The sequence below is a fragment of the Ceratosolen solmsi genome, unplaced genomic scaffold, assembly GCF_000503995.2.
Source record: "Ceratosolen solmsi marchali unplaced genomic scaffold, CerSol_1.0 scaffold16, whole genome shotgun sequence".
NCBI lineage: Eukaryota > Metazoa > Arthropoda > Insecta > Hymenoptera > Agaonidae > Ceratosolen > Ceratosolen solmsi.
Window position 1 is genome coordinate 360,698 of NW_011948451.1, and position 27,059 is coordinate 387,756.

The window sequence follows — 27,059 nt, forward strand, 5'->3', positions numbered from 1 at the left end:
TGGATAAATTTCTTTGAATAAATCTCTCGCACACGATAATTAGCGTTAGGCAGTTTTCAGATTAATTTCTTCTTTTTTTTTCTTTTCTTTTTTTTTACACTTCAAACGCCTCTGTAGCTCTGTAGTCTTTTAATAATTAATCGAATATATATTTTTACGCAAAGAATGTAATTGAAAAATATGAGGCGCCGTAGATGCTTGATTTTTGTTTCAGTAAATTCTTACAAACTATCGAATAAATAATTTTTATTAAACATTTGCTGAACATCGTCAGATACTGAATTTGTATGTCACAAATGCACTTTAATCACAAAACTTCAATCAATCCTTTACACATTTTCTCTAATGCGTAATTTGTATTAAATATATAAAACATATTACCTAATTAAGGAGGTACGACATATATTTATTAATCGACAAAGAAACAACAATAAAAAGAAAAAGAAAAAAAAAAAACGATTCGTCACTTCGTCTCCGGTACATGCGCGAATAAACTGTATTAGAGCGAATTTTTGTAAAAATTCTCCTTTTTCTTTGCTCTTTTAATGTGATTCTTATTTCGTCTACAGTTGCGTCCGATTATACATTACATTGAAACGAGTAATTATATAAACATTAAATGTTTGACAGAAAAAAGAAGAAAAAGAAAGAGAGAACGTTATTGGAACATTGCACTTATTTTGTCGAAGGAACAAATCATCAGTTTTTCATAAAATCTATTCTTTTTGTAAAAAGTTTTATAGATATTCGTTTAAATACATGTTAAGTAAAACCATTAAAATAATGAAGTAGCTTTACTTATTTCTATCCTATTATAAACAAAGTATACAAAATACTTTTTAAAAAGTATACTACGCAATCTGTAATTTAATTACTTTCATTGTCTCCGTTTATACGTTTCTTTTAATTCGTAATTTCACTTTCCTCATCATCGTTGCCATTACTCTCGTTTACCACTTTCACACTTTTATCTTCATTTTCCTTCTTAATCCTTTTATCGTTCGCATCCTTACTTTCATTCTTACTCTTTTTCTTTTTTGTCTTATAATTTTTACGCGCATGTTTATTCTTATTCAATTTATTGCCATCTGAAATATCCTCCCATCCCTCTTCGTCCGACAATATGGAAGTTTCTTCATCAAAGTTTGAGATGCTCTCTGATTTTGTTGATTTATCCTGCTTTTCTTTTGACTTTCTCTCATAACGTTTTCGCGACTTACTCGAAGGCTTCAATTTCCGTTTGCGCGGTAAAGTAGTTGGATCTGTTTATAAATTATATAAAATGTAAAATCAACGAATAATAATACAATTTTTTAAAAAAATTTGTTTAAAAACTCACTAAATACTGAATTTAAAAATATATCCAAATTAAAATAAAGATTTTCTTTAGATAAATGCTTTGAACTATTTGTAAAATCTATGATTTATAATTTGCTTACCGTAAAGTTTTCACTTTTTCAAATCATATATTAACTAGACAATTATTGTTTTTTAAACTTGTCTGACTTAAATCTAATTGCTTTACAGATTAGTTTTTAGAATGTAAATGACAATGCATTACCTACTAAATAAATAAAATTTTCAAAACTGATTAATCTACTCACGGTTTTCTGGTATATTCATCAATTTTCGAAGCTCAATGCGAACTTGCTTGTTGATAATTTCTCTACACAAATCATCAAAGCCAACGGGTAGCCAACCTAATTTTTCATGACATGGTGTGCCAGGTGGAGGGCCCACGTACTTGTCCAACATATCTTGTATCTCCTTAACGTGTACATCACAATACTGTTTATGGACATAAAGTGCAGTTATTAATTGTATACAATTGAAATATTTGAATTTGATAAACAGTAAGAACTCAATTTGTTATAAACAATTATAATTTTAAATAATGTTTATAAAAATTTATTTATTTTGTAAGTGGTGAAGGTACCTGATAAAACATTTGTCTGGAGGGTGGAATTATACCTGGACGATATATATAAACATTTTCGTTTATCATCTTTTGCTTCTTCTCCGTTTGTAGTTTATTCGTATTGGACATTAAAATAATTGCCTTAGCTTTAGAGTTTGAGGTATTTCTATATGGCAATGTATATTCCGAGTAATTTCGCTTACAAGTAATATTCGAATGCAATCCATCTGAAGTAAACATACAGTTCTTTAATTGTTAATAAATTACAATAATAAAGAAATAAAATACGATGCTTACGCATTGCTTTTAATCTATAATCCAGAGTTTGGTATTTTTTAGCTTCAGGATCTTTTCTAGGATCGTAACCAAGTCTGACCCAGGTTATACGCCATGGCCCAGTCATAAAATAATAAGCAACGGAGGGTAATAAAATTTTTAATTGTTCATTGGAATATTTTGTAATATACATTAATGCAGTTTTTGACCAAATGGGACGATCTTCGAATGCTTTACGCATCTTTTCCACGTGGCTTTTTTGTAGAAATTTCACTTTCATGGCGGTTTCAATACCTTTGGGAGGACTCGTTGGAACATAAGGAGTATTGAAGCTAATAAAGTTTGAGAAACCTGCTCGTCGTTTTCTTGTCTTTCCTATCACATAGTGCGTGTCTGAATTTAACACTTCCGTCTTTGGAGTGTATTGCTGTACACTGTCCATTCGACTGAAAGCAGCTGGTGGTAAAAAATAAGGCACTTCGCTTTTCATCCAGCTAAAGGGTGGTAGACCAACTGGATAAATTGAATCATAAATACATTCATCTTTTGAAAGATCAGCTTCATTTTTAGTAATTGGCAAATATTGAAAATCACATAAATCTAAAATATTTGTAAACACGCGTTACTATATTGATTTGTTATATGTTTTAAATATTATAATAAATTAAGATATTCTACTAACTGGTAAATCGAAATTCCGTATCAACTCGTCCTAATACTTTTAATTTGGGTAATTCGTACTCCCGATCATCAGATAAATTTTCATACTTTTGGCAATTAAAAGTGGGCGGTTGATTTTTTTCTAAATCATTATTCTCATTATCTTCTGTTAATGTCTTTTGGCAATTAACAGAACAGTTTGTAATTTTATCGGTTAGGTCACTTATTGATCCATCATTAGCACCGTTAATATTATTAATGCCATTCACATCGTTATTACTAAGACTAGAAATACTTGAATTTATAATATTTGTGTCATTTTCCTTTTGCAAATTCTTGTTTAATTGTGATATTTTTTCTACTTTTTCTCTTCTGGATTTCTTAATTCTAACACGTAATAAAAATCCAGTCGTTTGATGTCGATCGCCGCACGCTGGCTTGCAATAACCATCGTCTGGCCTAAATCTTAGCTCCATTCTTCTATTTCTTGCATCTACGGTCTAAAATTATAGTTCTATTTACTTACATTCGTATATAATTTCTCAATTTATTGGTAAAAAAAAAAATTCAAATCATTTATTATATAATAATACGATATTTGTTATTGAATTTTACCGAAGAAATATCTGCTAGACCCCCCAAAGTTTCAATTGCTTTTTCTTGATTAACTACATTTCCAGGATATTTAATGCAAATTAACTTTCTATTAAAGCGATGTCCACCTGGAAGAATTGGTCCAACAAAATCTTCATTTGCTTTACTTTGTAATTCCTTTAGATTATTACTTTCTCCTTCATAATTCTAAAACAAATTTCTAATGTAAATTTACTAATTGATATCAATATATTGTTATAAATTTATATTTACGTTTTTTATAATATCGGCATCATTTATAAGTTCATTAAAAGACTCGTCGCTCTCAATATCATCTTGATAATCTTTGACATTAAATTCCTCGTCGTTTTCCACAAAACTGTCTTTGTCACTTATATAGCTTATATCACTCATTGTGGCTCATTGTTGGGTATTACTATCCCTCTAATTATTTGTTAATAAATTAAATAATCTTCGAGTTTATTTGAGATCGAAGAAACAATATTTATTGAGGTTAAGTCATGCTGTTGTATTTTCTATTGGTCGTAACTCACACAGTCTTACATCTCACAGAGGCGCATATGACCGGGTGATTGCTAATAGCTCGGGGCATATGAAATTTAATAGAAACATCCAATATCAAAGGTATTTTTTTTAATTTTTATTTGCATGAAGGACAACATTGCACACGTAATTGGATTATGTGTAATTAAATAGAGTTCCCATAGGTTTCACCCATAGGTTTCAATCTACGATAAATTACTATTATAAAAGTTTTAAAATTCCGAAATATTTTTACTTTCTGATACACGACGTTCAAAATATATTTGTTCATTAGCTCTTTGAATTTAAATTATTTTATATTAGAAATTATATAATTAATGAGACAGATAAAAAATTTAGCTGACAGTTTTGTTACGACATTTTGAGCATTTGATGAATAAAAACAATATAATAAAAATAATTTACGTAATAAAACCCAAGCAAACTGTTAATTAATAATAATTTTCTATATTAGAATAAAAGGTCCACGCTTATTAAAGATTATATTCTATATCAATGCAGTAAAAATGTAGATATTTTTTAGAGTATCCACATTTACCGTACTCCTCAATATTTACCAACAATTTTTATAATTATCAACAATTATTAAGTGACTTATGATAATTAATACTAATAAAACCCTTTTTTTTTTTTTTTTAAACAAAACTTAAGTAAGGTTTTTTTATTACACATCTTGTTGTACAATTTTTTAGTTATTTTAATGATTTGTAAATTTTAATCATTTCCTATGTTTAAGTTCGTTTAAATAACAAAGAACAATAAATCTATAATAATTGTACGAAATTATTTCTGTAATAATAAATAGATTTATGTAAATACACAGTATTCAAATATCAATCATTATTGTAATTTATAAAAAATGATTGCAATTTAAAGAAACCAAATATATAATTTAATAACAGTAGTCATAATAGAGAAAATAAATTGCAAGATCTTAGGCTACAAGTTCACAAAACTGAAACTGGAAATTAATGGAGCATTGTGCATTATAAGGTAGATATGACGATGATGAATTACGTATTATTGTAAATTAAAATGCCGAAAATCATTATCTGTCTATGTACTCGTGATGTTTATTCTCTTCATGATAATAGAGTTCAACTTAGATTCGAGTAAATTGAATCAGTAATTGATTGTTATAACAAGAAAATGGAACAAATAAATCAGATAACTATTGATCGGTAGGTTTTTATGATCAATGCAAAAGTACAGTACATGCCAATGCTCATTTAATTAATTTAAAGATTTGCGCGAATTACGTAAAAAATAATAAAAAAAAAAAAAAAAAAACATAAAAATTACTAAAGAATCTCATGTAAATTATAAAGCAAATAAGTAGAAACGATTGATAATATTTAAATATTTATATGATATAAATGACGAATGAAAGTGTTAATTATAATCGTAGCCCATAGTTATTAGTGAAAAAATAAAACAAAAGAAGAGAATTTTAACAATAAATAAGCTTAATTAATAAAGTAAAATGATTGTAATAAAAAAAATAATAATAAAAAAAATACTATGTGACTGACCCCTAATATTTAGCTATTACGGTACTTTTATAACTTTATAAGCTTTATACTCTTATAAACGCATTATTTTCGTTAGTATTGACAAGCTTAGAATTAAGGCCTCGAAAACCATGTTTATAATGAGCAAAAACTGGTTATTCCTCAAGTGCAGCCACTTTAAGTAACATATATCTACGGACTTCTTGAAAACACTATTAATAATTTATTTTCACTGGTAAAGCTTAAAATATTTTTGGATTATGGAATAACCACGTGGAAGAGATTGTATATTCAAATTAAAAATGTCTATTATGGAGAATAGTCAGTGTCATTAAAAAAAAAAAAAAAAAAAAAAAAAAAAAACAAAACACACACACACACATTTATACATTAATTATTGTAAAATACTTATATTTCATAAGCATTACATAAGAAATTAGCATAACGAATTGCTAATCAATAATTCATCAATCGTATTATAAATTAATAATTAGTTATAAAACTTCTTTGCATTGTTGTTCTTTCAATTATAATCATTATATATTCATAATGTTGTTTAAAAATTTTCATCAAACATTTTCATTCAACTGTCCAAATGCTTATAATTTTCTATTGCTAAATATTTATAATTTAAAGAAATTATTTGTAAACAATTTCTACCAATTTCTTACACACATTTTTCAAAATAATTTCAATGATTACGTTAGAAATATTAACAAAGTAATTTTACTTCAATATATCTTTAGCATAACAAATTCAAGTTTAAATTTGAATTTATAAGACTATATATGTGCTGAGATTAATTGTATTGTTATTTGTTTTAAAAAGTTTCAGAAAACACTGTATCTACATATAGATACGTGAACATTTTAATATTTCCCACTAAAGAGGATATTTGAAATTAATGTTTAAAATTATGAACAATATATGTACTATAAATAAGGAATATGCATATTATTATAATTTATTTATTAACGCTAAAAGCTTTTTGTTATTAAAAAACAATACTCTCTACATTGTTTATATACTTTGCATTTTTGTTTCAATAGGGATTCGAGCATTCAATTGATTTTTTTTTTTTTTTTTTTTTTTTTCGGAAATGTATTAATAATGAATAATAATTATGTAACCTTTTCTATTCAACAGTCGGTAACTGAAATTTAATATTCATTTCATATATATTTTATCATGTTTCAATTCATTAATTAATTCATTAGTAATAAAGCTCCTCGTGCTTTATTACCTCTATTTTAATATACCAAAAACGAAAAAAAAAATAAATATTTTTCTATATTTTTTGGTTCTAAATACTTTCAAAAATCCTTTCTTTTCTATATTTTTATTTACGCCTATTGATCTTTCAAGGTACGTGAGCGATAAAAGATTACATTTTTCTCGTGACAAATCGATAACTTATTCAAATAAATGAAATTGTCAAAATTAACATAGACAATTAAAAACGCTATGAATACATTTAAAAATATAGGCTCGATGGAATTAGTAATTTGTTTAATTGTAACATTTAAACGATGCATTATAATTATAACGTTTGGCTTTCAATGCAAATCTTTCATAAAATTTAAATAGAATACTTGCGTTTTTGTTTATGTTTTTGTTTTTTGTTTTTTTTTTTGTTTGTTTTTTTAAATATTGTATACTATATATATATATATATATTTTTTTTTTCATTGATCAATTAAAAACGATAGTCTGTCTTTTATTTTAATAAATTACGCGGAGACTTAATATATCAGCAGCACGCGTCTATTAAAATTTTACTCCAAGTCTCTTCAATTCTACTACGTCTGTGGCGTTAATAAGCTGTAATAATAATCTCTTCAATGGAGGGCCTGTCAGAACAATAAAAAAAAACAATGACAAAAAAAAAAAGAAAGATTCGCATTGTATGCAGAAAGTAGCCCCTTACTTTAAAGTCCCATCTTAGTCATTGCATCACATGTCGCGCATTCCTCCCCAGGGCGACAATGATTGTTGTGAAAAGTCAATAGTGCGTCAGAATTGGATGTAATTGTCGCGGGCACTCGGCAATGTTCGCGCCGTTGCAACAGAATTGCCCTCTGTCGTCTGGACATCGGGCGAGAACGTACTGTTGGTGCGCTCGATAATGACCAAACAAAATTGGAGCGGCGTCGTAGCGCAACTGGGATACTCGGATTACCCGAGAGTGACCGCCGCGGATTATTATAACGCGTACGTGCGCGGCTCTAATCAAGCGAAATAATTTCCCGTAGCTTATGAAATTATGTGGCATTAAACTCGCGGCCGACAGCTCAATTTCTTCTCGGTTAATGGCCAAGAAGACATATACATAGCCGCGGTCGTCCCTTCATATTCTGCATTTACGAAAAATGCCCGACATCCTGACAAATCTGCCTCCGATAATATTCGAGGCATTTTTTTTACGATGCTTAACAAGCTCGTGTATTTGCCACTCGCTGTAACTATTTTTGTAATTTAGAGCACCATGAGATTTTCGACAAATGGGTCGCGTCGGCTCGAGAACTCATTCGTTTTGTTATTAAAAAGTCGTTAAACTTTGAATGAAAATATTAAAGAAAATTCCACGATGGTATGCTTTAGGGCCGGTGTATTTCATAAAATCATTCGTTACCTTAGAATTAACAATAATCGAATGATATTGTCAACAGCAGCAGTAGCAGCAGGAACAACAACAACAACAACAACAAAAATAATAATAAAATGTAGACAATTGACATTTGCAATTAGATATCGTTAGAAATAACGGATTGAACCGCGAATTTGGCAATTGTTTATTAAATTGTTACATAACTTACGCAACTTTCATCACCACCACCACCACCCCCCCCCCGCCGACCCATAAAACTAGTTGCAAGGAGAAGCTTTACCATTCGTGTAATTTTACAATAGAATTATCAGGGATATATTATTATCAACTGTACACAACGGTTCGTCATTCGATTTTTAAGGACATCGACAATGCCCTCCTCGTGGTTTTATTTATCGCACACGCACAACTTTATATTAATTTATAATCAATGCAATTAGGCATAATAAGAGTGAAATAATAGTAATCGTGCTTTTGAAAGGATAGTTTAGACAAAGCTTCGTTCTCTGTGATACATTTTGTCGTATTACTCACATGTTAAATTTCACTCAAACTCAAATTTCAATCTCGCTCAATTTCAATCAAAACTCAAAACATTTGATGAAGCGAGAAGTTTTTCTAATAACTAGTGCGCGATTTTAATGACATTAGAGAAATCCAATAGTATATCGCAATACCTACGTTAAGTTACTTAGAGAAAAGAAAAAATAAAATAACTAAATAAAAATAAAGAATAAAAAACACAAAGTAAGAAATCGAATCCACGATGGCGATCGAGTAAAATAATTTAAATCCAATACTTATATCAAATGTCTACCGTTTCTTACATTTTCTCTTTCTCTACGCATTCCAGTACGCGTATCACATTGAAAGACAGTTAAGACACTTACATTAAATAACGGTGGGGGGGGGGGGGGAGAAAAAGAAAAAGAAAAAGAAAATGAAAAAGAAAAAGAAAATAAATAAATTTAACAAAAATGCTACAAAACCAGCAAATACAGAAAATATAACGACCGAGTTAAACTTTTCAAACTTTGGAACGGCATACATTTTCAAATAACATTAATCTTCCCTTTTAACTTTATAAAAGTGTGTATGTGTAAGAAGAAAAAAAAAGGAAATGCAAAACAAGAAGAAGAAAAAAATTAAATCATGCAGACATTGTATTATTATTTATCAGAAAATTCTATACATTTCCAAAGTCTATGAATTACCGTACACAAGAGGAAAAATACGTGATGCTGAAGTACCTCAAACCTATTACTCTTGAAAACATTCTAAAAATACATTATACCCAGCTGTCTCGAGCGTCGCGCCAATACATTTTATACGATAAGTTCATTTTAACTTCACTCCTTTAATTCGTCAACTGGAGGAGTGCAACAATAATTGCAAAAAGCAATAGCTGACGAAGCGATGATAATCGTAATTTTTATCCTAATTTTTAAAGGATCCAAGTCATCGCGACTGGAGGCGACTAAAGTTGATATTTCACAGCAATCCCGATATAAACAGAGCGGTAAAAAATTAAATAAATAATTAAATAAATAAAATACAAAAAACGCAAAAGGCGAGAAGAAAAAGAGGCAAAGGGAGGGGAAAAATACTCAAGACTAAGCTCCAAGTTTTCAAGTAACAACGGGATCCGTGTGTGTACCAGGTCGCTTGGGCATTACGAATAAGCGAATCCCAGCCAAATAGCGTGTACATCCGAGCATCACCGGGACTCCGCCGTTGCAAACATTTCTCCCTTTCTGATCGTGCAATCGTCGTCTCCGCTCGCTTTACACGCCGCGCACACATTATCCGCGCTGATATTACTCTCTCTCACTCTCTCACGCTCTCTCACTCTCTCACGCTCTCTCATTCTCTCACTCTCTCACGCTCTCTCACTCTCTCTCTCTGTCTCTTACTCTCTCTCACTGTCTCTTACTCTCTCCTTCTCACGCACGCACGCACGCACGCACGCACGCACGCACGCGCACACACAGGTATCGCATTACAAAGGCCGGCGCGCGTTTGCTTACAAGCGTCCTCCTCCACGGGCAGGTGCGAGCGCGGAGGCCCCGTGCGCGTGCAGTTAGGCGATGTTGTAGCAGCCAAACTCAGGCCGACGGAGACAGAGACAGCGACTACGAGAGCGAGCGAACGAGCGAGGGAGGGGCCGGGGGCCACGAGGTCGGTGTGGGGTGGTGTGGGGGGGAAAGTGCCTACCCCGTATCGAACGCGTGGACACGCGAAGCGCATCTCGTCGGAGGCAGTGCTCGCGCTGCGCTGGACGCGACCGGCAGTCAGTCACTCGCACTGCCCGGCTCTGATAAGCCCACGAGGAGGAGTTGTTGCACTCGCGGCCGTCGTCGATTACAATGTCATTGGGCCCCATTACGTCACGCCGACGATAAGATCCGACTTTGGGAGGAGGGCGGCTGCGCAACCTCGAGACTTCGGCTCGATAGCGTAAATATCGGAGCGGTTGTTGCACGGCGGCGGCGCTCGCTTTCGACGGACGGGCTTTGGCTTCCTCGTGGGCTTTTTCACGTTTACGAGGGAGGACGAGAAACGCGGTAGGTTCCGGGGCGTCCGGGAGCTCGGGCGGCGCCAATTTTTTTTTTTACGAATAGGAACCGCGCGCTGTGAACGGAAGGCGCATTAGCCGCGGCGACGGGCCGTTCGATAAATCGAGCTCGGACGCTAAATGAAATTGTCGAGGCGCGATTATCACTCGCGTTTACGTTTACTTGGAGAAGCCGCTGCTGCGCATCGCGACGACTCGATTAGGTCGATGCGCCGCTGTCGTTGCTTTTGTCAAGTAGGCTTCGCTCGTGGCGCAAGTAAGGATAAGGGAATCAACTCCAGTGGTAATAAATAAATGCCAGAGAAAAGACGGGAAAGCCCACCCTGTACGTCACTCGTTCCAATAGACGCCACGGTACACGGCGATGTAAAACGATAAAGCGAGCGAGCGAGTTTCTTTCACTACGAGGGTCGAGCGCTATCCCCCTCCCCCAAGCCCTTTGTCATCATCCGTGCGCCCGCCCAAAATGCGCACTCCTCGTTAAAGGGACGAACGGACGAACGGACGAACGGACGGACGAACGGACGAACGGACGAACGGACGGACGGACAGACGGACGGACAGACGGACAGACGGACGGAAGAACGGGCAAACGGGCGAACGGGAGAAGGAGCGAACGGATCGTTATTGTAGCTTACAGACGGATGTCGGATGTACCGATGTGAGAGCCGAGGTAGTTTGGAGCGGGCGACGCGCCGAGTGTCGCGCTCGATCGCCAGAGGCAGTGCTCGAATGTAGTGGTGCGACGGGTCGTGGTCGTGTGCCGTTGGCTCGCACACGGAGCGAAATAGTCGATCGATCGAATGGGGGAGAGAAGCGGCCGTTATTGGGTCTCTCGAATAGCAGTGACGATGCGCATCGAGGCCCGCGGGCTTCCGAGCTTTTAATGGAAGCTTCGCAAGACAAGCCGAGGCGCTTACACGAGGTCAGTGCTAGAGCGACACTCGCGATCAGCTGCCCCTCTAGAGCCGTTGAAGGACGAGAAGGAGGAGGAGGAGGAGGAGGAGGAGGTGGTGGTGGGGAGGAAGTTGGGAAAGGGGAGGGGGGAGAGGCCGGGGATGAAGCGAATCGGTCGGGCCGGTGGTCGTTGTACGAGCAAGTGTTTAAGTTCGCGTATGAGCATCAATTACACAGCTTGTGCAGGAACAGAGGAGGGGGAGGAGGAGGAGGAGGAGAAGGAGGAGGAGGAGGAGGTGGTGGTGGTGGTGAAGGAGGAAGAGGTGGTGAAGGAGGAGAAGGAGGAGGAGGTGGTGGTGGTGGTCGTGGTGGTGTAGGAGGAGGAGGGGGAGGAGAACGACGAGGAAGAACGTATCTTTGGACTTTGGTGGAAGAGGGAACATGACGGCACCCGAGCCGAAGGCCAGTTCCACCTCGTCCCCGGGCTGTCGTATTTGCTACGAAGGTAAATTGCGCTCTCGCGCCCGAGTTAATGTGATTCCAGCCGCGGATCTGAATTTAATGAGCGCGATGATGATTTTACGGGGGGTCGATTGCTAAACACGATGGGCGAGCGTAAATTGCAACGGCGTTGGACGAAGCTCCCCCGAGCTACTCCCAAGCTCATTGCTACGTGAAATCCGATAATCAAGGAATCTCATTACCGCGCTCTGTGAATTTCTACAATTTTCAGCTACGTGCGTTACGACGTGCGATTATATTACTCGTTTGTGCTATGATGTTGTCTCGGTGGGGCAAGTATATTTCATAAGCGATCGTTTGGTTTTTACGCCTATAAAGGCCCTCTTGCTCAAGTAGGCCGTCCTATCCTTCCAAACTCGGTGATATAGTTGCAAAAGTTTTTACATTTCTATTTTCGAAATGTCGGTAGTATTTTGCGCCGAGCAGCTCGTACGTGTCACACGACCACAAGCGCGGACACGTGCTATTTAAAATTAATGGTGAAGAATACGCGTATAAATAAGAATATGTGGCGCCATTGTTGTTAAAAATAGTAATGTAATTGCAGAGAATCTTATTACATAAGCAGATTGTTACAAGATTATGAAGATGAAAAAATAATAATATCAAAGCGGACGCGGCGGTCAATAATTGTATGTATGTTTGGGCATCGTTTGACGCGCTATGTTTATCGATTACGACAACAAGCAGTTTTATTTGCTCGTTTGTTTGTTTTTTGTTGAGAAGACTGAGATTTCTGTATCGATGTCTGTTAAAGACATGCCGAATAATAATAACGGTAGCAGCATTAAGAATAATAGCAAGAATAATAGCAAGAACAATGTTGATGATGATGATGATTATTATTATCATCATCATCATCATCATCATCATCATCATCATCATCATCATCATCATCATCATCATCATCATCATCATCATCATCATCATCATCATCATCATCATCATCATCATCATCATCATCATCATCATCATCATCATCATCATCATCATCATCATCATCATCATCATCATCATCATCATCATCATCATCATCATCATCATCATCATCATCATCATCATAATCATCACGATAATAATATGGTAGAAGAAAATAAACTAGATTTATCTCTTTAGAAAGTGAATTTTCAAATATTGTAATGTTAGTATGACCGCTAATATTGTACATTGCGGTTAAATGTTTTTTATTAATGCGAGATTCCATGTACTGATACACATATGCTTATTTGCGCGTAAAGATGTTTGTACGTATGCGTAGAAGCAGATACGCGCGGACACTTTTATTGTAATTGACAATAATAACCGTGATTTATGCTTGTGGTAGTAAGCATTGTCAAGACATTTTACTACCCTACTGATTTCGAGGAAAATATTAGATTATTATTAATGGTTGTCTACCTCCGGTAAAACTTCATTGTATTACAATAAACAAATGAACATTCTCATAATAACAATAATAATTGATTCCGAGAGATTTTCAATATTATTACGATTTAATTTTACTATTTACCATTTACTATTTAGTGGGAAAATTTTTATCTAAATATATATTCTTAAACGATAGTATCACAATGTGCTTGAATTTCATATTTAAGAATTCAATTTTTCAATGAATCAGAATAAAAGAGAAAAAAATTACAGACACGCGCGCAACACGATCTCATACACGCCCAGCTATTGCCATAAAAACGTTATTTACTTTGCTTCTTCTCATTGCCACAATAAAATTACGTAACGATATGTATTAAACATTATAATTTGTCAGCTAATGTATTACAATTTCAGCACGATTTGCATGGAAATTTAAGAGAGAAATAACATGTGATTTATAGAGAGTGGACTCTTATAATTGAATGATACGATTTTAATAATAAACTTATTTTTATCTGTAATGGTGAGAACGATCGCATGTAACATAACCGAATTGATAATTCAGTATTATGGAATGCTCTAGTTCAAGCAAAATATGCGCTTTTTAGAGTAATCGTTCGTTTAATGAAAAATTAACGATCAATCTTAGTTTGGATATCTCTTGAAGAATATCACTTGATTATTGGAGCATGTTTATCGGCAATAACGAAAACCTTAAACTAGTTCGTGCAATATGTCGACGTTCCAAGAACTTTTGAGAGATCGTCGTTACATATCCGACTGAAATTCAGCAATTTAACTTGAATATTTTGTACTTTATTTAGCGTTTTAACGTCGATCAGTAAAAATATCTATTAGTCGATAATGTTGCACATCTACAAGCACACCAATAAGGAGGTTATTCATAATAAAACTAAGAAGATCAATTTGCGCTAAGTTTTATTAAATGAATATTTCATTGGTTTCTTTCATTCAGTAGTCCCACACAAATTTCATTAAAAAAAAAAAAAAAAAAAAAAAAAAAAAAAAAAAAAAAAAAAAAAAAAAAAAAAAAAAAAAAAACTTAAAATGAAAAGAAAAATATTAAACTTTTTTTATTTCATTCTTGAGCTGAAAGGAAGGAATTTTTTTTTTTTTTTTTTTTAATCGACAAGAGGGTCAAATGTGTCGTATTTGATATCCATAAATCTAATCGGGATATTAAGAAAATAATAAGATCCACAAGCTTTGATATCATCAAATAGGTACTTATTTGACATTTGACATCATTTGACAAGTAACTTCCTAATAAAGAAAAAAATCAATTTCACGTAGACCCCACTGGCCTAACATAAATTTACTTAAATAATTTAACTTGCGAACGGACGGGCTCCTTTATAGGATAAGATAATTAGGCGCAATAAACGTAGCGCACATACGCCCAAATAACAAGATCATACAAACACGAGATGATAAATTAGATAATACGCGAGCCCAGTCTTCTCAATATTGAAGAATCGACTGTCACGATATTATTTATTCGGTATACTTCGATATATGGACAATACTAAGCTATATAAAAAGAAATTTGCGTAACGATTGCTCGACACAATTGCCATCGGGGAATTTGTGTAATACGCATAGTAAAGGATGCATCGGTCGAAACGACAATCCGACGGTTCACCAAAAGCCTGTAACAGCCAGATAAATAGCCGGGCGACTCAAGGGATGTTTATTGGTAGTACAAAAGCTATTTATCGAAACCTCGCAAGCTCAATCCCTCCTCGTGTCCAAGGAGGATGATGAAGCACGATTGTAAGCGACGCGCAAAGCCAGGAGGAGTTTTCGCGGTGATCACCCGGCGGCTTCGAGCTCGCTCGACGAATTAGATAACGCGCGCCTCTGCAAAACCTCGGCCTGGCCTTACCACCAAGCGGAAGCGCTGGGATAGTGAATTGAGCGGCATGCCGAGGATGGAGGAGAGGGAGGATGAGGAGGAGGAAAGAGAGTAGCAGGGGAACCGCCGTGCGTCTCCGCGACTTCCGTAGCATTGAGGCGAAACAATGAACCGCGTCTGCGTTTGGTTAGAAGCCGAACAAAACGGTTCCGCCGGAGGTTAAATGGTTGCTCGTCCTCGAGGATATCCTCGATTAACCCACTTTCGAGGTAAGCGAAGCGAGCGACCCGATGAAGAATGCCATACGCTGGAGGCGCGGCGGGATTACATCGACGACGACTTTTCTCTCGTCCACGGGAGGGGAATCCCGTGGCGTTCCGATATTCTTTTGGCGTACACATTTCGCACGATCTTCGCCTTGGCTTTTATCCGCTTTTATCCTCGCGCTCCTCGCGCTCCTCGCGCTCCTCGCGCCTTTTCCATCGGCAATTTATCGTGTTCGAGCAGTTTGACCGTTGTACTTCGGAGTACACTGGCCTTTCCAATTGTCACTTTTACAAGCGGATATTGCAATTACCGGCCAACGATGCTGACGTGCTCGCGAGCCTTCTAAAAGTCTCGAAACGTGTATCTTGGCAACGCTGACTTTCGTCGTACAAAGAAATTACGATGAAAAAATCCTCACGATTTACGATTTCTCATAATACACGTCGTTAAAAACAAAATTTTTTACAGCTATAAAACGTGCAACTATGAGCTACACATTGTATAAACAAATTATTAATAATGATTTATAAGCGCATGTGCATGTGTAGAACAGTGTATGCGAAATGTAATAGTGAATCATTGCGATGTGATTCATAACAGGACGTGTTTAAAATTATTAATTATCGCAATCGCCAAGAAAACAATTGGCATGTAATGTCATGTCACTACAAGGAGAGCGACGAAAACTTAACATTGGCTCGTAGACTAATCACATTAGTCTTGCAATTAACGTTTTATTATCCTCAACGATTCACAACATGTGTGAACTTATTACATAATTAATAATTTAAAAAGAAGATACAAAACAAAACAAACGAAAAAATTAAAATTACTTAAACTCTGTAGTTTTAATTTCTTTATGATACATTTTGAAATAATTATTATAAGATAAATAAGCCGTACGCATTCGATAACGTTTATTACAATTTGTTTCTTAAATATGTATTTTTTCGTTACAAAATGATCAGGTAATATACTATTAAAATAAACTATATAATTAATATACGCATACGCGATTAGCATTTATTTATTTATTTTCTTTCATTGCAGAATTTATAAATGATTATTTACACAATGACTTTATTACATGCAGATTAGTTACGAAATTCATGATTAAAGTTAAGAATTATTTTTACTCTCTTTTCGAGCTCTATCTCATCAAAAGTTTATTATAATGATAGTTTATCCCAACAAAGTATATAAACAGATATTTCGTATATACAAAAAAAAAAAAAAAAAAAAAAAAAAAAAAAAAGAAAGAAAGAATAGAGTAATTTGTAATTTATATCTTATACTTTATTATTTAGCGTAATAATGAAAAAGTAGATATTACATTTTTCAATGTTGCTCACAATAATATAATATTGTTAAATAATGATTTTGTAATTTATACACATGTGTATGTTATATCATAATAAGTGAATTTGAAAATTTTAAACCTTAGAGTTTATGATGAAAATCAATTTTATAATAATACTTCCAATATAAATGAATTTTAAATAGAATAAAAATCCTTGAGAGTCATTGTAACATAAGAAACAAAATGCGTGAAATTAAATTTGTTTTGTTTTTTTTTTTTTTTTTTTTTTAACAATTGTTTATCCCTCTATTCAACAGATTATAACACAATTTAATCATGCACTCTATAAATGTAGATTTCCTTAAAGTTTTAATAATAGCACTAATCACATCTTAATAATAGATAGAGACTAGATCGGATCAAGAAGATTGCTATTATTAACGAAACAAAAAAAAAAAAAAAAAAAACAAAAAAAATGCTCATTTTAATCTATTTCATATATTATCGTCGTGCATGGATATGATTAATTGCAGTGTAATTAATTCGATTTTACAAGCTGTCCTAGGAAAGTAAAATGTCGCGTTTACTCGACTTACCTTTATAAATTGAAAATCGTGTCATTGAGAGCTTTGTTAGAGCTAGACAGTTGTTAACTAATAGCTGTCTCTGTCAGAGGCCGTCCCGTTCTACGCAAATTCTTCTTTAGCAATAAATGCCATAAAGTCATTAGAGTCATCTAAATACTTTTATTTATTGACACGCGCGAGTAATGCACGACCTCGACCTCTAAAGTCGGCAAAGTATTTTAATTGACGACGAGACTGGCCGAAAATTAGGCAGCACGTTGGTGAAGTTCGCTGGCCAGTGGCTCAATTGACCGAGATAGACAGAATGATACATAGAGAGATAGAGATAGAGATAGAGAGAGAGAGAGAGAGAGAGAGAGAGAGAGAGAGAGAGAGAGAGAGAGATAAAGGCTTATCTTTTTGTCCTGCATTTAGATGGGACGTCGGAGGAGCTGATAGAGCCGTGCGAGTGCTCGGGCACTCTGGGCCTCATCCACGCGAGCTGCCTGGAGAAGTGGCTGTCCACGTGGAACACCGACCGTTGCGAGATCTGCAAGTACGGATTCGCCGTGGAGCGCAGGTGCAAGCCCCTGCCCCAGGTACGCATTATTACGTCATTACGGCCACGTACGGCCCAGTGATTTGCAAGCGTCGCGGCGCGCATCTGCCGTCTCCGATTCCCGCGCGCACGCGATTCGCATACGTCGCGCACCCTCGCTTCCTCCACCTCCGCCGCTCCATTCGCACGGATAGGCATGCGGTGGCTGCCTCGGGACTTCTTGTCGATTTCCCCGGGCCAAGCCAAGGCATTATTTTACCCGCTCGGGTCATCCATTATCGATGCTTCGGTCTGCCGTCGCTCGATTACCAAGGAACGCGGTGGCGCGTCGAGGTGGTGAATTCCGTTCACGAGACCCGTCGCTCATGGAATACCTACGCACCACGATGAGTTATGGGTATTAATGGTGGTGGGTGGTGGACGTGTCAAGCGAGCTGGCGTTTGTAGAATTTCCTTAAAATCAATAAGTCGCTGCGAATTGCACGGCCGATATAATAAGGATATTCGGTCGAACGAGAGACGCCATTTGTAATGGATTTGGTTGTGAATGTTTGTGAACCTAGCGTTAGGCTCGCGCGACGCTTTCCCAAATATCACGGGTATCGCGCTGCAACGAGTAAATTAACAACAAAAACCCCACGAAACTAAACTAAATGAAAAGGAAGAAATCAACAATGTACCTCCTCGAAACCTATCGCCCGTGCATAATGTTCAAAGGATCTTGGGAAACACAGGCAGCTTCGCCAAAGGGAATTTCTGCTCGTGCATTCTTAGGCTCTTGTGATACTGAATCAAAACAATAGGCTTTAAATTGATAATGTAAATTGTAATACATACGGGAACGTTTACATGGCTCTCGGAGAAGTTACCGTTGAATTTAGAATTAGCATTATCCACCTCAACTCATCTGTACACATAGTAACGACAATAGGCGAAGATTTTCAAATGTAAATAGCTAAAATCTTCCACTTTATTTATTCTACAATGAATTATTTCAGCACCCTCGGGAGCCATTGAAATTTTAAGCTCGAGTTTCAACGACTAATTTTTCAACCATTTATTCGTTTCATTTATCGTCGCGTCGTCACCGCGAATCTTTAACAAGCATTCGCCTTAGTCACGTTATCATCGATTTAATCGCTCACCTCGCGAATTCAACAAACTATACTTGGAAAAGGATTAACGCTCGCTTACCGACGCGGATTCCCATAGTTAGTTTATTTTAATGGACTTAAAAGTTTTCAATATTGACAATGGCCGAACATTATTATTGATATCTAATTCAGGCTTTGATAATAAGCACGGCACAATGCTTTACGCGTCTTGGCCGCCAAGGCCCCTCGTCTCTTTATTCTTTATCCGTCAATCTGAAATCTGAAATCACGGTCATTAGCATGGCAAAGAATGACGTAAAGAGAAGAAGAATTTATTGGCTAAGCCGCAGACACTGGAACTCAGTCGTTTTCGTAAGCACAATGCTCACAAAGCGCACACAATGGGGGTCGCTCTTGATTTTCCCATCGCGCATAATCTCAGCGGTTGTATTGCCAATCCTTTTCATAATGCGCTTGTCCAGATATTCCGTGGAGGGAGATGAATTAAATCGGTAATACGCGACGCTCGAGCGCTTCACTCCCATGATAATACCAGAGCACATTATCATCGGAGGGGAACCCAACCGCCGTTCGTTTTGAATTTCAAATTACGAGCGAGGAACGGAACCCCTTTTCGCGATAAAAATCCATAGCAAACTTATATGTACATATGGTCGTATGCGGCGATCGGGACGTATCGCCGCCGTATTATGTCCCGCCCGTGCAAACAAAATATTCTTCTTAATAATTTGAAAATGAATTGGCTGCTTTGTTAGGCGACCTAATGTCGCTGCTAACGACTCCTCTCAAATTTCCTTTCCAGCTGTTTTCATACATTTTCATTGTCTTTTTTTTTTTTTTTTTTTTTTTTTTTTTTTTTTTAATTATCGCTTATACGGTACTACTTATATTTATAATTTTGTAATTCGCATGTCCCTACTACTAGCCCATATATACATAAATAGTTTAAAAACACAAAAACAATGCTTTCTCATGTGCGTTACTCTTTGATAGAGATCGGTTTGTCAATTACAAACAATGGGTACAATCTTTCGTAAGCAAAATTACGTAAAGCTCCTTATATTCCAAGATATATTTAATATTTTACTGTAATGTTACTATTAATAAGACGAAAGTGAATATAAAAATATTTTGTCCATTGTATAAAAGCGAAGCGCGCGTTTGAAGTTTTATGTTACGATAAGACAGTTACTTTTACGACTAATATAATTATAAGCAGCATGCATTCACTTTCTTCAACTTTACAATTCTTTCACATCATATCACTGCCTTTTATATATACACATCCATGTTTGTGTGCGTGTTTGCGCGAGCGTGTATACAAAGTTCTAAATACGCTATACGCATTTACAAATATTTTATATAAGATGTACCTATAATTATTAATTGCAAACACTTGTATCATTATTGGTACATTCATTTTTATAACAATTTTTTAACATTCACTGTTGGGTAATGTTTGCCATCTATTTAAAATTAAAAAAAGAAAAAAAGAAAAAAAAATATCTACACAACTTCAAACACTTAAATGCATTAATTTATCAAGAATTCTTTAATAACTATGCTTACTCATTTTTATTACAAATTAATAATAAGGATAACATAAACTATACTTATGATCATATATTAAATTCAATTTACTACATGTACTAATTTTACCTAATTTAAATAAAGATTAGATTTACATCTGCAAAATAACTATGCACAAATATTTATACAATCTTTTAAAATCTCGGTATAACTATATAAAATAAGTAAAAACTTTCTAGTCATATTAATATACATTTGCAAATAAGATATAGAAAAATTTATTTACAAAATTGTACGTTTAAGTGAAAATTAAGCGAATGCGAAGAGGAGGAGCTCATAAGCGGTCGAATAACTTCATCGGGATGGCAATTATAATTGCCATTGTATTATCATTAAATAATGAAATTGAAAATGTTTACAAGGTCGTTTGTGCCTGGAAGCGTGCCAGTAATATCGGGAGAAGTCGTCGGTCATGCATTAGCATTACGCTTATAACCGCCGAATAGAGAATAGAGTCGTCGGGACTCATATCCCCCGAGAGAACACGATGCAATTGTTAAGCCGCGAAAGCCTCGGGCAAAGAGAGAGAGAGAGAGAGAGAGAGAGAGAGAACTGAGAGGGCAAATACGAGCAGACTTGTAAGACATGTTCTATTTTGTATTGCAGTCTTTGTGCCAGTGGTGGGGCACGCGGGGCCTCTATGGGCCCCAGGGCGTGACGAGTGACGCCGTCTGCCTGGTCGTCCTGACGCCGTTCTGCCTCGCAGCGACGTATCTCTGTGGCGTAGGTGCGACCGCATACGCGCGTCTCGGCTTCTGGGAAGGCACGGGCCTTGTCATCCTCTGCTGCATGCTTGTCGCCACTTACTTCCTCTGGCTCTTCGTCATCGCCAGGTAAGCCAACGACCGGAAAGCGTCCGGATCCCCGGTATAGCTCGGCTGCGTAGCTTACTCTCTTGCTCTCGTCGTCGTACGCTTTGTCCCAATAGGCAGGCCACTATTAGTTCTGCCTCTGATGTCATGCCGCTTATCTTCGTCTTTCAATACTATAAAATATAGTGTGGGATAGCTGCCTTTTTCCCTGTATCTTTCCTCTCTCCTCCTTCCCCCCCCCCCCCCCCCCCCCCCCCCCCTGTTTCCCGCATCTTTTTTGTTACTCTTGTTACTTTGCACTCGGCGCTCGGCGTTATTTTATTACTCTACCAGTGATACTTACAGCGCGGTCAATTTCGATCAACTCGACCGTTCAAAGCTACCGATATTTTCCTCACACTTATTCTTTATACTCTCTTTACATTTTGAAGCATTTATCTCTACGCACAACGTTGTAAACTATTTCATAACGGGTTTACGTCCCGCTTTAAAGATTTCTTTCAAGTTTAATAATACGAGTATTAAGATATTTTGAAAAGACGGATTAATTTTATTAGATCATTCACTGCTAGAAAGTGGATTGAGCAAGTTGTCATTTTTTTTTTTTTTTTTTAAATAATCTGCACAAAGCTCATATCTTCGAATAAAAGTTAAGCCTTCAAAGCGCCTCGATGTTTATACACGAGACAAAGTCACTTGAATTTGTCTTTTAAAATTTGTCATCACATTCAACGTCAGATATTTTCGGATTTTCGGATATTTTCTATTTTTACATTATACCGTACCAAGTTTTAAATTTCTGGAACGCTCCGCTAAGGTCGATCTCATTCGCCTCGGAGTCGTGTAAATCAGAATAGTGCTTTATCTTAAAATGATAAAGGTCAATGACAAAGAGCTTTGTAAAATGTAATTTTATCATTATTTCACTATTGTAATGTTATTAATCCGCATAGGACAAAACTATATATATATATATATATATATATATATATATATATATATAATTAGGCGTGAATGAAAGGAGTTAATAATGTTTCGATCGTTTGATTAACAATTCAAGCGATAAACATTATTTATTACTCCATAGCGATTAACGATTAACGCGACATAAATAAGGCTATAATGTAAATAGTCCTATATTATAATTTCAGATTTCATTACAAATCTTGGAAGCAATGGTGTAAGCGCAACCAAGACGTGAGATTACTTGTCAAGTGCAAAATCCCAAAGGAATGTCAGGAAATGGCAAAAGACGAATGTAATCCGAGTGATATTGAAAATGATAGATTTTCCAGCGATGAAGGGTTCAACAGACTGTTCGGATGGTTCAATGGTTCACTCACCCATCAGCCGGAACCCGTATACAATTTTCAGCAGCAAACAGCATTCGTGTGATTACTACTGTCGACGTTATCTTGAGATTGTATCACAAGCCATTTAACGACATTTTTATCGTCCATGTGTATTTTTAATACGTATCGCGATGTAAAAAAGTAAAAACAAATTGTTTTAAAGTACTGCATGGATAATGCTCTCAAAAATACAGTAAAGTTCTCATAGATGCTTTTATCATAATTTAATTAAATATAAAGCGTTAGAATTTCAGATAGAGAAATACAGAATTGATAAAGAGTAAGTAATACGTCCGAGCTGCTCGTTAATTCGGTAATTATAAATGTAGAATTTCAACAGAGCAAGCTTTTGTATCTCTAACCTTCTGATAGAAGGCTAAACTAATATAGAATAAATAGCATTCGATACGAATGCATTGAACATAATATAAAAGCAATTCTAAATATCTCGTATGTTTAAAAAAATCTATTTCACATTATCGAATCAATACATTCTTCGACTTTGTGCATCTACCTATTTATTCATGAATAAAAATACAATAAAGTAGTTACTAAGTTGTAATATGTAAATATGAACAATGATATTATCACATTCGTAATTATATATAAACGCATTGCTTTGATTTTAAGTTTTTCTTACTGGAAAAGCTACTGAAAAAGCCTTAATTACAATTAAGGTTGCGTATAAACGAAATGAAAAATCAAAAGTATTCACTGTACATTGCATTGGATTAAAAAAATATAAAAACGGGATTCTTACTATGATTGTATGTAGTATTTAAAAAAAAAAAACAATTTTTTCTATTGTAATTATGCCATAACAAAAATTATGTTGTATTTAAAAATTTAATTATACAAGAGTTTTTTTACAATAAATATTATTTTTATAGTAAAATATTTTTCAATTTATTGAGATATAACGATAATTCTGTTTCAAATTCTCTATAAAACATTATAATTTTAGATCATTGAATTAGGTAGATAATGAACTTTATAATATATCGATAATAGGCATTCCAACATTCCCATTTATTACCATAATCATTTTAAAATAATTTAATTAGATCTTTAATGCAATTACGTAGAAAAATTCGATTTTCGAAATTCGATAATTACGATCTACTACAACTACTTTCCTTAACAAGTATTTCACTTTTTGGCTAACAAATAGATATTATTATTGCATATGACAATATTTATTGACCTCTAACATTATAATATTTGTCCAAAATAATGGTATTTGTGCATTGATAAGAATATGATGTGTTAATATAAAATAACAATTTATTTTTCATTGTTTCTCTAAAAAGTAAACAATTTTAAATTAGACATTAACAGTAGTTATGCCGTGTAAAAATAAGCTTTGCACTGTGCCATTTATTTATTTGGACAAATTTATTTTCAATAATGTTCTATGTTCCTGAAATAAAAAAAAAAATAACAACAAGTATGTTCGTTTAAACATATTAATATTCTTTTAAACATAACTATAATTAAATCATTTTGTTAATGTATATTTTTTAATATGGAAAACTTTATGTAACTTACTTCATGAATTCGTATTATCACTTAAATATTAAATTGAAAAATGAAGATAGCAAGTACAGATATCAATTATTTTTATCATGTCAAAAATATTATTTGAATTATACTTTTCAAATATTCGAATTACTAAAATATAGAAAATATATAGGGCTTACAATAAATCTCTATAAAGAAATCTATAGAATTTTATTACTTTAATTTTAAATAAAATAAAATAAATGTAATTTTTAATCTTTAACATTAAAAATAAGCAATCATCTTCTCACATCATTATCATTTTATCGATAACAAATAATATAAAATAAAGAAATATTTAATTTTTTAATTTTTCTTAAAAGGAAAAGTTTTAAAAAATAATTTTATATTAGTGCAGCAATATTTAAATAAATCATTGATCTTTTTTCTTTCTTTTTTTTTTTTTAATTGTTACAGTTATATGTATCTGTTTTCTTACTACCTACTTCATTATAGTTATAAATGTAATCGATGCTAATTTTACTTTCTAGTATTTACTTAATTGCTTTAGAAAGAATAAAATTTCATAGTAGCCTAAATAGTTGAAAAAGCGCAAAAGTATTATTACGTTAAATTACTATAAATTTTATTATGGAATAAATATAATTTTATTGAGTATTTTTATGTATTTTTCGAATAAAATTATTAAGAAAAGAGAAAAAAGAAAAAACTTATAAAATTATTTAATTTTATTTATCTGAATAAAACTTGTATTAATACTTTCTTTCATTAACTTCGTATGGTAAAAAATGTAATTTCTCTAGAAAGAGAAGAGAATTTAATATATAAAATATGTGGTTAAATTTGTATGTGTATGGTGACGTAGAAACAAATTATTATTTGTTCATAATTGTCATAATTCGCTAAATTCCTAGCAATATTTTAATTGCAAATTTAAAACTATTATACCTCTATATATATATATATATATATATTTTTTTTTTATGTCAAGGTTTTCTAAGAGAGATAAGTATAAGAGGCTTTTTAATAAGGTGCATTAGATTCATTGTATTGCTAGTTTCTCAACGCCTACTTCGTCTGCCCATTCGTGAATGAAAAAATAAGATCAGTTATAAAAGAGAATTTGTAAGAACTTTTAATAGAATTTTATATGTAATATGAAGTTTATCCGATGGAAACGAAGTAACGTAAAATCAATAATAATCTAGTTTAAAGCTTTATAAAACTATCGATTATTTATATTCTGCACACTTGATCATTAATTATCATAAAGCGTATAATTAATTCAAATTGTCAATGTAATCGAGATTGCGCAATTATTTTAATGCGTCTTGACGAATGATGGTGAATTTTATTCTATTGTAATTAAATATCTTGAAACAAAATTGTCCGCAAAAGATTCACTAAATAAAGTCAAATGTATTACCATGAATATACAAAGAATAGTAAAACTATCATCAATATACAGAAAATTCATTGAAATCGAAATAGTTAATGTATTATTTTGTAAAGAAAAAAACAAATTTTGTTTAAAATGTAAGTTTTAAAGAAGTTAAATTATCCGTTACTCACACGGTCAATGATTAATATACTATTTTCGGACGAGGACATCTAGTTATATTATTATGACAGCAGTTGTAACTTACCTTCATACATAGTACATAATGCGACATACTGACCCGTAATCCAATTTTCAACAATTTCATTCGATAGAGGTGTTTAATCTGTAGTTAAAACTTTATTTTTTGTATCATTTATATTCAACGACTTATGCAGTTAGAATGGCTTGCTCTCCTTCTAATAACTTATAATTCTACATTATTTCTATACGCGAAATCGATTTCTAATGAAAATTATTTATACAAAATTGTTTATAGAGGATACTTTATACTTTTTAATAGTTCTAAAAATTAAAATTTGTGTACATAATCTTGTTTTTATATAATTTCGATTTGTGGTGTTAGTATTTTTACAAATATGAACTAGGATGATTCGTTCATTAATTCTTTTAATTATATAAAATTATGTACTATTTAAATTTAATCAATTTTTTTTTTTTTTTTTTTTTTTTTTTTTTTTTTTTTTATTTTAAAAATCAAGCATATGTAATAGATATAATTGAGAAAAATTTTTTTTTCATTCAAGATAATGCGATAAAGTATTTTTTTTTTTTTTTAAGTCATTTGAATATAATTTGTTAAGCAATGATGAATATACGAATATAATTTTTCAAAATTTACAATTACTTTTATTTGTACATTACAATAATAATAATACATTTTGATATGATATTTTTATCTACCTGTATTCAAATTTTATACCATTTTTATCGATAGACTCAAAAATTGTGCAATAATCAATAACGAACGTAAAGATAATATATTCATATAAAATTTTAAATACGAATTATAAATTGTTAAATAAATTAAAGTCATACAAAAAAGTAGTTTATATAAATTGTAATAAATATTATTCAATTGGATATAATACTTAATTATTAAATAAGTAGAATTTATTCCATACAGCCATAATTAAAAAATGGGTTTATTTTTATAATTAAAATCAATTTTATACGATTTATCGCAATAAATAATCGAATGTATAT

At 33.6% G+C, this 27,059-nt stretch overlaps 2 protein-coding genes across 2 annotated transcripts; one reads left to right on the top strand and one right to left on the bottom strand.

The window, feature by feature from the left end:
• Window positions 1–827: 827 nt before the first annotated feature.
• l(2)37Cd (general transcription factor IIIC subunit l(2)37Cd) lies at window positions 828–4,042 on the bottom strand. The gene is made up of 7 exons (XM_011505082.1): window positions 3,722–4,042; window positions 3,470–3,655; window positions 2,877–3,354; window positions 2,216–2,794; window positions 1,937–2,145; window positions 1,605–1,788; window positions 828–1,262 (listed from the first exon to the last, which is right to left on the bottom strand). Exons 1-7 carry the CDS (start codon window positions 3,860–3,862, stop codon window positions 904–906), a joined length of 2,136 nt encoding a protein of 711 aa, XP_011503384.1. The 5' UTR covers window positions 3,863–4,042; the 3' UTR covers window positions 828–903.
• Window positions 4,043–11,964: 7,922 nt separating this feature from the next.
• On the top strand, window positions 11,965–23,404 carry LOC105366586 (E3 ubiquitin-protein ligase MARCH2). Its single transcript, XM_011505083.1, has 4 exons — window positions 11,965–12,108; window positions 17,941–18,104; window positions 21,376–21,602; window positions 22,733–23,404. The coding sequence occupies exons 1-4, from the start codon at window positions 12,045–12,047 to the stop codon at window positions 22,974–22,976; spliced, it is 699 nt and encodes a 232-aa protein (XP_011503385.1). The 5' UTR covers window positions 11,965–12,044; the 3' UTR covers window positions 22,977–23,404.
• The last annotated feature ends 3,655 nt before the right edge of the window (window positions 23,405–27,059 follow it).

Bases quoted from the DNA above. Each gene is read 5' to 3' on its own strand.
- LOC105366586 (XM_011505083.1), top strand. From the start codon at position 12,045: ATGACGGCACCCGAGCCGAAGGCCAGTTCCACCTCGTCCCCGGGCTGT. The intron at 18,105-21,375 runs GTACGCATTATT...TTTGTATTGCAG, and splicing joins GGTGCAAGCCCCTGCCCCAG to TCTTTGTGCCAGTGGTGGGG. The intron at 21,603-22,732 runs GTAAGCCAACGA...TTATAATTTCAG, and splicing joins TGGCTCTTCGTCATCGCCAG to ATTTCATTACAAATCTTGGA.